Here is a 14,198-nt window from a genome sequence, read left to right as displayed (position 1 = left end):
GCGCAAGTGTTTGTGCGCACACACTCATGGGCACACGCAATGAGGGAGCATGGGAGACACTCCGCGTGTGTGTGTGTGTGTGTGTGTGCGCGCATGCACGCATGTGCGCACACGTGCAATGACGGGGGGGAGAGAGAAATTGTGTGTGTGTGTGTGTGTGTGTGTGTGTTCATACAGCACGTCTCACATATACACCCCACCGTACACATGCACCCCCTTGCACTGCCATACATGCAAGCCTCCAGACCCACACCCCATCACACACCCCAGCCACCCTGCCCCCCACAAGCCCCATACCCACTCACACTCCACATACCCACATGCTCCCTCACCTCACATTCACACCCTGACACCCTCCCCCAAACTCCACAGACATGCACACCACCAGCCCCCCACAAACCTATACCTACCCCCATGTCCCCACCCCCCTACAATATACAAGAGTAAGGCTTCATTTTCAGCTATTGTGCAATCCCCTCTGTGTACACTACACAAACACATGTAAATCAGGACAAAAATATTTTTTGAAATCAAATTAATGTTGTAGATGTTCAGTTTTTAGAATATAATTTGGTATTCTTCTGGTTCCAAGATGGCAAAACCCCTTGCTGAAAGGAGTATTTCCAGGGGCAAGGGGAGGGCCTGCTGGTGGCAAAGGTCAGGGGTTGGGGGTGTGACTTCTGATTATAAGATGTCAACCAGGGGGCAGGGCATCTGTCAAGGGGTGGGGCTACTGATGCAGCCCTCAATAGCTTGCTTAAACTCGATAAGCGGGCCTCTGCCCAAAATAATTGCCCTCCCCTGTACTAAGCCATCCAAGAGGGTAGCTTTATACCATCAAGCTAACAGAGGTACACAAATGAGTCTAAAAAAGTGCACAAAAAAAGAATAAAAATAGGCAGGCTGGATAGAGAGCTCCTCAGAAACCTGGCAGAGAGAGCACTTAACATCTTCAGAGTGCTGCTCAGACAGTATGCGGTAGGTAGGAAAGGATACTCTCAATTTTATTGACAAGAAAAAAAATAAAGCACACAGGGTCAGGGACTTGTTAGGCAGAGAGAGAGTGCATGTCAAAGCTGGAATCCCTGGCTCCTACAACTTGGCAAACAGGATACACAGGGAAGGAACAAGGGGGGAATGGGAGAAGGTGCAGTGATGGTATCAGTTTTATTCAATAAAATAGATTGTGGAGGGAAAAAATTGACAGTGCTTGTGCATATTGATTTGTTGGGGGAGGGAGGATGTCCCTTCTTTAGCATATACACTATATGTGGTACATATTAATATAGGAGGAATATCAACGGCATACAAGACTACCTCATGACGACAGTCTTCCACTGCTAGAGATAAACTCAGGGAAAACCCAAAGATAACTACAAGTCAAGTCAGATGCACACTATGCTGGCCAAACAATCTGTTTCTCCAAAGGACTGGCATTATTTTTTTGGTGCTGTCAAGGGACAGCTGAGCACTGAAGCAACTACTCAAAAGTTACAACTGGATCTTCTCGGGTATCATGGGCCTGATTCATGAGGTGCAAGGTAGGAGGAGTTGTTTACACCTGTAGAAAGGGGATGTTATGAATCAGAGCTCTGCTCTTTCTTACACAATATTAGTGCCAATAAGCACAGGTGTAAATCTGGAGACTTGGCACAAGTGCTTTCCAGTCTAGTCATATATATCAAACTATTTAGAGTTCCATAGCTGATATTACTGCTAATGAGTCTCACCACATCACTACAACTAAATGACATTATACCATAAAATAGGAAACAGCAAATGCCTCTTGTAAATAAGACTACAAGGCAGAAAATACACAGGTGCTAAATATAGAAAATACCATATTAATAACTAGGCCTAAATGAGATCAGTGAAATTCAAGTAGAGCCTAGGGATAGCTGTACAGCCCTAGCTGCAGGGTTTGATACCTGCTTTGCTGTAATCAGTCAAAGGATAAGACTACAAATTAAAAAAATGCAACCTGCATGCCAATAACTTTTCTAGACATGCTAATTACATCGAGTGCATTTTCAACAGGCAGATGCAAGGATTTATAATATGATGCCCCGGGCTGGATTCCTCATTGCCTTCTACCTCATTGACACTCACATGTGTAACGAATACAGGGCAGGGTGGCACCTTAGAGACTAACTGGTTCAGAGAGGCCCAAGCATTTGAAGGCTTATGCTGACTAGCCACCCTGCCCTGCTTTCCACCTGACTTCAGGCCAATGTAGGTAACTATCTAATCACACGTGTAGAGTGAATGTGGGATGCTACCAAATCTGAAGTTTCCAATCACACAGGTGTTTGTTCTTTATATGCATGTTGCACAAGTTTACAAGCCTATACAATCTGATTCTCCCCTCACAATCTTAACAGAGCCAGGGACATCTTGAAAAGACTGCTACAAAATCCAGTTTTTCCTCTAAACTTTAGAAATATTCCTGTCATCAGAAGTGAGGAGGACTGAATGGGTTATGGAGACTGAACTCTCTTCCCAGCTACTGAGGTTGCCCTCCTAGGGCAAGGTTAGGATGAACTGTCAGGACAGTGTCACAGAGAGTGCACTATCCCAGCTTGTGAGCAGTTAAACTTCAGCAGTAAAGGCTATCAGCCTGGTATTCCTCACCTCTGAACAAAAACATCTACTCCATATTATCCCACCTAGAAAAGAGTTCCCGGTAGCATGCACAGAACAGGAATTCTCACTAGCTAAGTAACAGATTTTTTATTTATTTGCTGAATTGCATATAAGCAATTAGTGGGTATGTTATTTATTTTCAGTCCAGAGGAAACAAGCAAACAAAGAAAAAAACAAGTTTCTCCATTTTGAGAGGCAGTCACTTTGGACTGGCTTTTCAACTAGATGCTGAATTCTTAAGTATTGCCGTCGTATGGAAAGCTATACTTATTTATCCTAAATTGGAGAAAGGAGAACAGTTTTCTGGCTTTACATTTAAGAGCATAATTTGGCTTTATGAGCTAAAGTCATTTTGCTTTAACTCTAAAATTCTTACAATTAAATAAGGTCTTATTTTTTTAAATTATGTTCAAAAGGCTCTCTTTCGTGCTGGCTCATTATTATTGAATAATGTTAATTCAGTTTTATTGGGGAAAATAATGCCTTGCGTAACACTCCTGAAAACAATGGAATGGCTTGAATTTAGCTCTGTGGAGTTTAATTTTGATGACCGTATATTGTAATTATCCCCTCTATTACTTTCTAAAAGAAAATTGGCAAAAACCACGCTGGAAGCATTCAAGTCTGCTGTCCTTACATCAAACTCCCAGTGAAGTTTTGAAAGCAGGAGTTCAGGATTGGACACAAAAACAACAACATACTGTTCAGAAAATACAATCTCTTGAAGCAATTTATTCCTCAACCAGCCTGCATAAACTTTATTAAATGTAAAACCACATCTCTCTGTTCATACCCATGGAAAGGAACAGGTCAGCTACCAACTGAATAATAAGATTTGTGCAAAGTCCATAAGACATCTGCTGTCATTTCTCCCCTGCAACGTTTCAATGTCAGTGAAGTCACTTGACTGCACAAGCATAACTGAAGATAGCATGTTACTCATTACAGAGCTAGTCTGGCTCCTGCTAAAGTTAATAAGATTCCCACAAACTTCAGTGGATCTTCAGAATTATATGTTAAGGTTTGGAGAAGAAATCAGATGTTAAAACATCACAGCTACCAGAGACAGGCAGTGAATTTGAAACTGGCATCTTTCACTGCATCAGTATGATCACAGATGATGGAAGAGGTAATGGAAGTAGTGAATGGAACAGAGGCTAGTATATTTTGTTGGACACACTCATTCTGTGAAAGAATGAAACATTGGTTTTGGATGTGACAGAAGAGTGAATGAGGCAGATGAAATAGAGGGTGGGAGCTCACCTCAAAGGCAGGAGGGGTGTACGACTAAAGCTGTTGGTACAGGAACTGAGAAAGGCCACTAGATCAGAAACCAAAGGAGCCAGATAGTAAAAAGCCCTGAGGAAGCAAACTGTAAGCAGGAGAAAGAGAGAAACGAAAACACAGTGGAGTTGAAACAGGACAAAGGTTGTATGGGAGAGACTTCTACTGGTCTGGTTGGACAGTCAGTGCACCCAACTTCTTACATAATTCTGTAAGAAGCTACACGCCAGAGACCTTTCTTTTCCAGTCTCTCTCTCTGCCTTTTTCTTTGTTCTCTCTTTCCATCTGTTTGTCTCTTTCTTTACAAAGCCCTTCTTCTATGCCATTTGTCCAAATTTGTAACTTATAAATAAATCCATGGTCTCCGGCATTACATGATTGCGGTACCACTGGCCCCACAATGTGGATGAAACTAAGCCAACCATTTTACCCAGATTTTGGAGTGGAATCAAGTTCTCACTTTTTCATCTAGCTAGATTTTTTTATTAAAAATTTAAAAAAAAAAACAAGCAAAAAAGATCTTTTTATATGAGTATCTTCAAATGGACATTAAGAGCTTGCTTGCCACTGGCAAGTCTGTTCACTGTATAAAATAGAGATACAGGGATTTCAGGCTGAGTTTTTGGAAAATAATTAGACTGGGGACATGTAAATGACCTCAAATCATTGGCATGCTGTTCAGACAGGAGCGTGTGTCACTGCGATGGGCAGTGTTACTGATCTACAGATGTAGGAAACCTGGGTTAAATAGTTTTGCTCTTTGCACAGCCATATTTTTCTACATTCACTTGCCAGAGACTGAGCCAATCAGAGTGGGTGGAAAGATGGAGCTGAGTTTTGAGGAGGAGCATTTCTGTCACCATGGCAATGTGCAACTGTGAAATTAGATTTTGTCCCTTTAGTTTTCCTAGTCTCATATTTAAACAGGTGGCTCAACATAATTAATTCAAATCAGTCCACTGTAACAATCACTAGGTGCCTGGATCCAAGATCAGAGATCACTTTCTTTACATTAACTGTGAGGCTGTAGGTAGGTCTGCAGCTTGAGCCTTTCATACCAGTACAGTACTGCTTCCCTCCGAGAAAGAATTAACTCCCGGCTTCCAAATGTTCCAGATTTGGACTCTACCGTGAGCACAGAGGACGGAGTCAGCTTATGGAACATTCTTCCTCAGCCGTTATATCCCTACCCTTGAGTCAAGATATGCAGGTGCTGCCCACCAACACTTTGCTTTGAACTGATGCTTTGCATCACCTACCTGCCATGCCTCAAGCTGCTGCGAGAGGTTCACTTTCTGCTGAATGGCATCCAGCAGCTGACTGTTCAGAGACATCATGTCAATCTTACACTTGGCTAGTTCGATTTCTACTGCATTCTTCCTGAAAAATCAAGACATGAACAATATCAGAGCACAATTCCCTTTTAATCTAGATCAATTTCCTCCCAACTTTGGGAACCATCTTACCAGTGTTCATTGATTTCTATTCAAGACATTGAGTAGAAGCATGATATGGAAGAAAAGCCTAACATGGAAGAAAAGTCAAAGGCACTGAATAGTCGGTGGAGGGACTGTTCCAACTTTTCTTGGCATAATGAAAGAGAGACTGCATTTCCTCAAGAAGGGACTAGGTTAGTAAGTCATCAGGTGTGTGAGCCCTCCCCAGGAAGAGAATACTGTTCTGGAGAGGGGGATGGGATGCTGGACATAATATAGCAAATGTATACGATTTATAGAGTAGGACCGTGACCTTCTTATGGCTTATAGTTGACTTCTCTCTGTTCCCCATGAAAAAAAAAGTGAGCTGCCAAAAATGTTAGGGTTGCAAATGTTAGATGCAACAATTTGCTCTGATATTTGCATTAACCATATCCAATCCATCTACAATTGCAACTCCATTCCACTGGTCTGACAAAAGCAGTCTAGGCATTGTTTATGTTACAGGCAGAGTTGCTAATGCCACCTAAACTTAAATTGCCCAACAGCTCCCATCAAAAGACACTTTGCTGTTGTTTATAAAACTCTGCCAAACTTAAACAACTGTTTGTGCTGAAATTTTCCATGCCAGATGTCTGCCTTGGGCTGAATTTTTCTTTCAGCCCCTTGTGAGTAGTGGAAAATACATTATTTTGCCCATGTTAAAATATTCTTTTAACTATTGCACTGGAGCTCTAAGGCATTCATGCTTTGAAGTTGGGGGGGGTTCATATTTGGCAGATGATGATACCTAGGTGCCAGAGACCTGCTTGTTTACACCTGTGCACATACCTATATGCTCATCTCCAGCACTTTACTCATTGTCTACATTTGCTTACAGCTACTGCTGCACATATCCCCTCCATTAGGGTAGCGCACACAGAGCCATATAAACCCTTCTATGTTCACTTCCAGTATGTTCCTTTGGCTGTAGGACAATTAGCCACACATTTTAACAGCTCGGCGCACAGATCATCTGAACAGCAAAGAATCTGCAGATTTCCAACGAAAGCCAGAAGAGTCTGAGCGTCTCAGAAATCTCTCTCGTAAAATTCCCCATCACTGCCTGGATATTAACAGTGGAATTTATACATCCCCCGAGTGGCAGCTAGTTGCCATAGATACAACAGAACCGGCAACCCACACTGCTGTTAAATGTCAGACCAAGTCTTTTGCACCAAACATCAGCAGCTGGGATGTTCCCAACTTCTGCCAACAGATGGAGTTGTTACAATGGCGCTCTAAAGGAATTTGGTGCCCTTCCCTAAATACCACAAAGAATGCTTGGCAGATGATTGCCGTTAAAAGAAAATGAGCAATTGTACATGCCTATTCAGCTACCCTCTCCCCTCAAAAACACGCTTTTATGTGCTTTGCTTCTTCAGCCAACACAGGGAGGATTAGGCAATGCCTTAAGAAAATGGGCTGGCATTATTCTGTCCTTTCTGTCTCTCAGAAGAGATTAAAGGAAGTGTCTCCTCTGATCCAGAAAAAAACAAAACACAAGCATTTTTGCCCCTGCTTTTCTTCCTTCAGTGCCTGGTGACCTGAATTCTTTGTTCCCTCTTAGCCTGCCAAAAACCCAGCAGTGCAATGGGGAAAGGAACTGGCAGAGTGGGGCACTAAAAAAAAAAAAAGTGAAAAAAACAACCTAGGCAAAAAATACTAAAATCAGGTCAGTTAAAAGGGTGGGGGGGAAGGCAGAGAGGAGGTAGTAAGGGGGTTGTACAGAGGACCCAGAGTAAAAGAAGGGAAGGAAAGCAAAAGTAGCCAGGAGCAGAAGAATAGGATGGGTAAAATAAGGAAAAAGGACAGAAACAACTAAGGAACCAGAGGGATTATAACAGCAGAGTTGCAAAGAGGAATTACAGCAAAACAGAAGGAACATGCTGGAGAAGGTACAGTAGCAGATACATGTAGGGAAAGGAAGCAAGGATTATTTGGCTAAAAGAGAAAAGGAAAAATAAGATGAATGGGGCCAGTCCACATAGTACCTCCTTCTTAAATGGGCAATAGCCATCCCTGGGCTTGTCGAAACGATCTGTCCTTAAAATCTCCAGAAACATGATTTCCAGAGTTTCTTTTATATGAGAAGGAGCAGAACTGTCAATTACAGACAACTGGTGTGGTCAAGACCTTATGCCCCGTCACAGACACTCAGAAATAGTGGGAGGACTGATTGCCAATTTACTGGTAGCAGTGCAGCAACAAAGCTACCCCAAAAGCACCTACTGCCTTGAACAAACTGATGGGGAAATCCTGAGACTGTAGCCCTTCTCTAGTCTCTGGATTTAGATGCAAGTCTGATTACTTGGCAATGGCCTCATCTCGATCCCTGATGGCCTTCACAAGCTGTTCATTTATCTCTTTATCTTCAGTTGACCCTCGAAGTCTATCCCTTTCTTCTTTCAGTGCAGTCATTTCCACACTCAGCAGTGTCACCTGTCACAAAAAGAAAGGAGCTCTATAAAACATTTGTTCTCTCTCTCAGATTAATTTACCCCTGGTGAAAAGTGCAGACTGACAGACTTGAAAACAAAAATTCTCTATTCCCAAAGGAAGCAGCACAAATAGTGGGTGGCTGCTTTTGTACTTGTGAGTTTTCAGGCTCCAGGCTCAGACTTTTGCTTCTGCTAAGGCTGCCAATGAAGGTAATAACTGAAGTGCTGATAACCTTCCTGTGAGGAACAAGGCTGAAACTTGCCAACTGATGTGGTGTCACCAGCCATCAAATGACAACAACTCTCCTCAGTTGCATCTAAAATTGGTCAGGGTTAGCATTAAAGGTCATTGTAATGCTCATGGTCATTGTAATGCAGGTAAATGCTCCACTCCAGTTGACATGATCGACTATAAGGTAGGAACTGTGATCCCATGATCTTAACTGCATAAGAGCCACTGAAGTTTCATTGTAGAAATGTTACCTCCTCAAAGTGGCTCATGTAACTCAAATGTGATTTAAGGCTGCAGTCTGGTTTCTCTTTTCTTGATGTTATTATGGATCAAATTTTCACAAACAGTCATCTGGAAGTAGCAGAGATGTTTCCCTGCCACCACCTCTTTAGAAACAGTAAGAAGTTAAATACAAACTTATTTGAGAGTGGTGACATGAAAAAAACCACCCATTCAGCTCAGAGGAATGGGTTACTAGCACACATCAGCATCTTAATTAGATGGTAAATACATGTAAAACTACTAATCTGAGACATTAGTTACCCTTTGTTCTAGTCCAAAGTGAATAAAAAGGGTGTCAAATCATGAGAAAACTGCATTAGCACAACTCTGCAACTACTGGACACATCTAGCCTCCCTATCTACAAGACGCATGCTCCATTACTAAACTTACATCATTACCACCTTGGAAACCTTTTATAATGCAACCTAATTCTTGTGTCTGAATATTGGCAATCCACAGAATCCTCATATAAACCTTTGGAAGAAGCAAGACAGGCAAACGGTATTCACCACTTGGATACTCCCATTGATTCAGCAGAACCCAGATATAGGGTTAGGCTCTTTGCTCACTGTAAAGATGCAGGTCTACAGACTAACTGGGGATACACAGAGCTGTGACAGACAGCTGTGTTGAACCACTAAGGTGCTCCAGCTGTCTGCTGCAGCTTTTCATTTCAAAGGCACCATTCTTGGATCAACTGTATAGGACTGCTGATGAGCTGCAGCTGAGTGGAGGAGCAGTGCCCTGTGAAGTAAAGGCAGTAGCAGACAGCCAAGTGTCTTGTGCATAATTTGGAAAACCACTGCAAATTAAGAACTACCTGCACATGAATAATCTGTGTCTTAATGTACTAGAATGGCAGAGGGGATGCATATCCCATGAACATGCTTCTGGGCAGGACCAGACTGGGGCAGGGATCATATACACAAAAATCTGCTTTTGAAGATGGTGATGTGACAAATAAGGGAACAACTGTGAGGGTGTTTTCAGTGATGGCTCTTAAGTCTTCATTTCCAGGCCAGAAGTAAGACACATTCACAAGACTAAAGTCATACAGAATTGGATTTCCTTGTGTCCAGAAAGGGGTATTGAACTTTGAGAAGTAAGTGTGGCTTACAGTGGAATTAACTGCACAAAGGTGCCCACTCTGGCTGAAATATCACTGGAAGCACATCCTTCATTCACAGGAAGTCCCTGGCTTCAACACAATTATTCTCCATGTTTAACTCTTTCCTAATAGCATGCAAGCTGTTCGTTATGAAACTACCAAGCAAGTTAAAGGAAAAGTACTCTCATAAATATATAAATTAGACACTTCATTTACTTGTGTTAAGATGGCCCTGACTAGGAAAGCCACCATCCTTATTTCTGAATAGGAAGGTTATTGAGTCCCAATATCTTGCTGTGAGTCAGCACAGTTAGCACTTCTTAATTTGTAAGACATGGCAGGAGCTCTTTTTTTCCACAGAAGAGGAACCAACTTGAAGGCAGGGGCCTGGAAAGCTCACAGAATGTCCTTAACCTGTAACTGATGCCCTGTTCAGCAGCAACAAGGAAGTTTATAACATGGGAAAAATCTATGAAGAACAACTGGTTTCTTATTTCACAGATTCTTCTGCTTGGCAACTGCTGTTAAATGTGCCTAATGTCAGCCATCCCATAAGACAGAAGAGAAGGCACTGCTCTTTAATTATTTCAATACCTGTAGATATATTTTAAGTATTGCTTGGTGGGAATAGAACAGAGCAGTCATTTGTGTGCTCATTTTTCTTCTTTAGCACTAAAAACAAACAATGTTTTGAGTTTTCTTCCATGTGACAAAGGGAGACTCACACTTTAGTAACTCTGATTCTTCAAGACGTGATGTGGAACCCACCATTGGTATGCATGAGCCCCATGTGTGCTGGCTCAGAGTATTCTTCTAATAGCATCTACTGGGCCTGTGCTTTCTAGTGGCCCCCTAAGAGGGCAAAAAGGATGAATAGGTTGCAACCCTTCCTCTGTTCCCTCATATTTTAAGCTCATATAGGAGAGGACTACTAAAAGCAGAGATGAAGGTTGAGTTGTAAGATCCACTTGGAAAACAACATCTTAAAGAACCTATGCTACTGTAGGATAAACAACCGTCTTCTTCAAGAGTTTGCTAGCATGGATCTGCTGCTGGTGACCAGTAAATAGCATCCTCTCTAGATTGCGGAAATTAATAGGTTTAGTTGATATCAATAAAGCAGCGAGGGAAGCTCTGCTCTTCCAAATATGGCATGTAACCCGATTACCTTATCAGGTGAACAGTGGGAGAAAGAGTTAGTTGTGCCTGCTAGCTACCTTGCAAATGTCAGAGACTGGCATATATCTTGAGCAGGCAGAGGCAACTATTTTATAAGAGGTATAATTATATTGTGCCTTGCTTCGAGATTCTTCTATTGGCCTTTTGGTGTGCCGGTATGCTCAGAAGTAGGCAGGAGAGAACCTGAAGACTTGGTCTTCTTGAGGTATTACAGAAAAACTCTGGAGATGTCTAAAGTATATAGTTTTTCTCTTACTGTTGAGTGCGACTTTGGGAGCAGGTTGGTTAAACCCACGTAATTCAGTGCCTGTGACAGTGGTCAATTGTACATCCAAAGAACCATACTTTAAGACCAATTCACTGGGTGTTGACCAGTCTAGTGCCAGTCTTGATGGGTTCATAATGACTTAAACCTGGAGGAGAACCATATAGGTAGTTCTTGATAGTGTCAGTTAAACCACAGGAGAGGATTCTCTGATAACAAGGACAGAATACAACCTAAGTGAGCAGGCAGGAGTCTGGTGCAGTTCTGATAAAAACATTGTTACTACTGAAGTCTGGACCAATGCTGATAGGGGGTTGAGGCAGACAGCAGATTCAATTTCTTCTTTAGTTTCATCATTTGAGGCCAGAATTAGTGCTGACTGGTGCATCAGTGGAAAACCAATGCTTGTGAAGTTTGGTCTGCTACAGTCTATTCCTTCTGCAAGCCACCATTGTCATACAGGGTTTAGTGGACTTCTCCCATAAAGGCAGATACTGCAAAGCCTTTGGAAAGAACACCAAACTCTGTCTTGAACTTCTGATTCAGTGTCTGGAACAGCTTCTTTTAGTATCTAGCTTCAGGCATTAAAGATTCTCATGCTGGCATATATGTTTTAGCTAGATCTACGGGTGGGGACATAGGACCCAATATTGGTTCAAGATCTTTCCTTTGTATCCTCTTCTTTGCATCAGTCTCAGATGTTACTCTTCTGTTCAATGTGGTGTTGGGATAATGCTGGTTTGTCCAGTAGTAGAATTCTGGAAATCATTTAATCAGGATCTTACAAGACTTTTATGGACTATTAACTTGTGTATTCTAGAAACGAAGGATGAACATACTTGGTCCAAATGTGTGTTTTCACCAGGAACAAAAAGACACTTACTGGCCACCTCTACACATGTGCTTTACTGCAAAGTAGACTAAGTAGCTTTGGAGTAAAGTGTCACCATCTACACATGTGATGGTATTAGGCTGCAGTAAACTAACTAACACTGCAGTACAATTGTACTGTTGGGGACAGTACTATTTTACAGTGGAGCAATAATGTGGTTAAATGCATGTGTAGCTGCTGACCATGGGCCTAAATTGTGCCAGGTTAGCCCAGGCATCATGGGACCAGACTCCTGCCTGCTGCCTAGCCACATGGCTCTACACTTTCAGCACCTTCGTGCCCCTGCCAGCCCCTCTACTGTCCACTGCCACCACCTGGAGCCTGGGACAGAGCAGGGCAGGAATATCCCTGGTGTAAACTGCTCCACCCTGGCTCAGATTGCTGCAGTCCCAGGCACACATGTAGATGCTGGGCCTGGAAGTTGTTTACTCCAGCTCAAACTGCTCCAGAGTTTATTATTTCAAATTAATTGCATGCGTAGATGCACCCACTATGTCCATCCTTCAAGGGGCATTAGCCCACTGTGGGACTGATAGGTCTTGAAGCCCAGGGGCCTTGTGTTCACCATAATAAGAAGCCATGTACACTGGGGGGTTTTGACCAGAAAGCTTTTGGTCCAGATAGGTCAGATTAGTTAATGGCAGTTGAGTATACGAGACCAGAAATCCTAAAAAATTGGGATAATTTTGAAGAAATATTGAAGACAGGTGGATTAGACATTTGCTGGCTATGTCTTGCTGCTACAGATGGTAAGAAGGAAATGGATGAAGATTGTGGCTGCTTTACCCTTTGTAGGCTTGTATGAGAGCACAATGAAGTGGAATGCCTCTCTGCAACCCCTATAGATACTTATTAAAAACCTCCAATCTCATGTGCATAAAGTTCAGACACACTTGCAGTGGAATCCACGCTGACCCACACTTGGAAGAACAGTATTGGGTTATTGAATATGGATTCATACAGGGCTGTGATCACTTGCACAAAAGGGTCCTAGAAGAACATGCCAAACTCCCATATTTCAAAGCTCCCTCTAGACAGTCCTTGGAATCTTCTTGCCTCAAAGTGCAGGGACTCCTTACCTGGCTGTGAAGCCGCTGGAGCTCTTCTAGGCTCTGCCTCAGTTTCCCCCTTTCTCCCTCCATTAACTCCCTCAGGGCTCTTGAGTCTTCACTTGTTCTCCTGATTTGTTCTTCTAAGGCATCGTCATCGCTTCTCCGAGAGCTCTGGCAGCAAGAGAAACACCCTGCTCAGTTTTCATTAAAAAACACCCCCCCCAAAAAAAACTATAGGTTGCATTAAATTTGTACCAATTTGGTAGGAATTCTAAGGAGAATAAAGGGAAGATGAGAAGGCCACTCTATTAGAGTATCAGTTTTATAGTGAACATTCCCACATATTACACAGTGTTAGAAGCACTCAGAATACAGCTAGTCATGAACAGAACTCCTGGGCTTGGATAGAAAACAGCCACAGACAAGTCACTGAAAGAGATGTAGACACACTGCCCAATCTTCAGCCCTGGTCTCTTTGCTGAAATACAACACAGCTCTCAAGTTCACCTCTTCATAAAACTTTCAAATAACTTTGTTTCCATATTTAATCATTTGTAGAATTGTTTCTATTCTCTCTCGAACAAATACAATTGACTTCTATGTTTTATTTCAGTTACAACCTCAGTTCCTACAGACAATGACACTGATTTGTTTAGCGTTCCCAACCATGTCTGGGGTTTGCAGGCCTGCACTGCTTCCTGGCTTATTTTTGTGTGTGACACACCACAATGGAGTCTCTTGAAGGCTGGTTGTACCCATGTGGTGAACGTACAGATCTTGAAGATACAGCTAATGGGAGTTCAAGATTTAAATTTAGAGCCACCATGAAAGAAGAAACCTCTGTTCCCTCATTAAGGTTGTCCCAGCTCTCCAAAAAGAGAATCTGTAGATCTCCTTCATGATATCAGTCACCAGGCTGAGGAAAGAAGCTGATCTCAGAAAATTACAGCATCCCAAGACAAATAGGTGCACCTGTGTGCTAACAATCCTTTCTCCAGGCATAGGGGCCACATTTAGTGGTTTATCACAGAAACATACATCTAACCATATTACAGAGATATTCTCAGATAACTCTTAAATATGACTTAATACTCACAGGCCTCTTGATACCATTGCTTAAGAAACAGGACCAAGGGATATTGATCAGAATTAGAAGTAAACAAATCAAAAGAAAATTTGCTGCATTTTCAAGATGGCTATAATGGACTTACTAGAAATCTTTCAAGAAAGCCTGGTCTCATGATTTTTTCAGGATGATACCTGAACTAGTAATAGTTGGACAAATCTCTCAATTCAGCCTTGAAAACTTGGGGGGGGGGGGGGGGGGGCTAATAATTGCTACCT

At 42.3% G+C, this 14,198-nt stretch overlaps 1 protein-coding gene across 1 annotated transcript in view; it reads right to left on the bottom strand.

Annotated features, from left to right (window-relative positions):
* BICDL1 (BICD family like cargo adaptor 1) overlaps positions 1-14,198 on the bottom strand; it is an 86,439-nt gene that overhangs the window by 5,540 nt on the left and 66,701 nt on the right. The window contains exons 8-10 of the mRNA XM_019506782.1: positions 12,882-13,025; positions 7,714-7,844; positions 5,187-5,307 (exon numbers count right to left, since the gene is read on the bottom strand). Of these exons, the coding sequence (XP_019362327.1) occupies positions 5,187-5,307; positions 7,714-7,844; positions 12,882-13,025 (396 nt within the window). The remainder of the gene's footprint in view (positions 1-5,186; positions 5,308-7,713; positions 7,845-12,881; positions 13,026-14,198) is intronic.

Source organism: Gavialis gangeticus, unplaced genomic scaffold, assembly GCF_001723915.1.
Source record: "Gavialis gangeticus isolate Ggan-Ray unplaced genomic scaffold, GavGan_comp1, whole genome shotgun sequence".
Lineage (NCBI taxonomy): Eukaryota > Metazoa > Chordata > Crocodylia > Gavialidae > Gavialis > Gavialis gangeticus.
The sequence above is the reverse complement of the archived record's forward strand: the minus strand, read 5'-3'. Positions and strand labels throughout refer to the sequence as shown.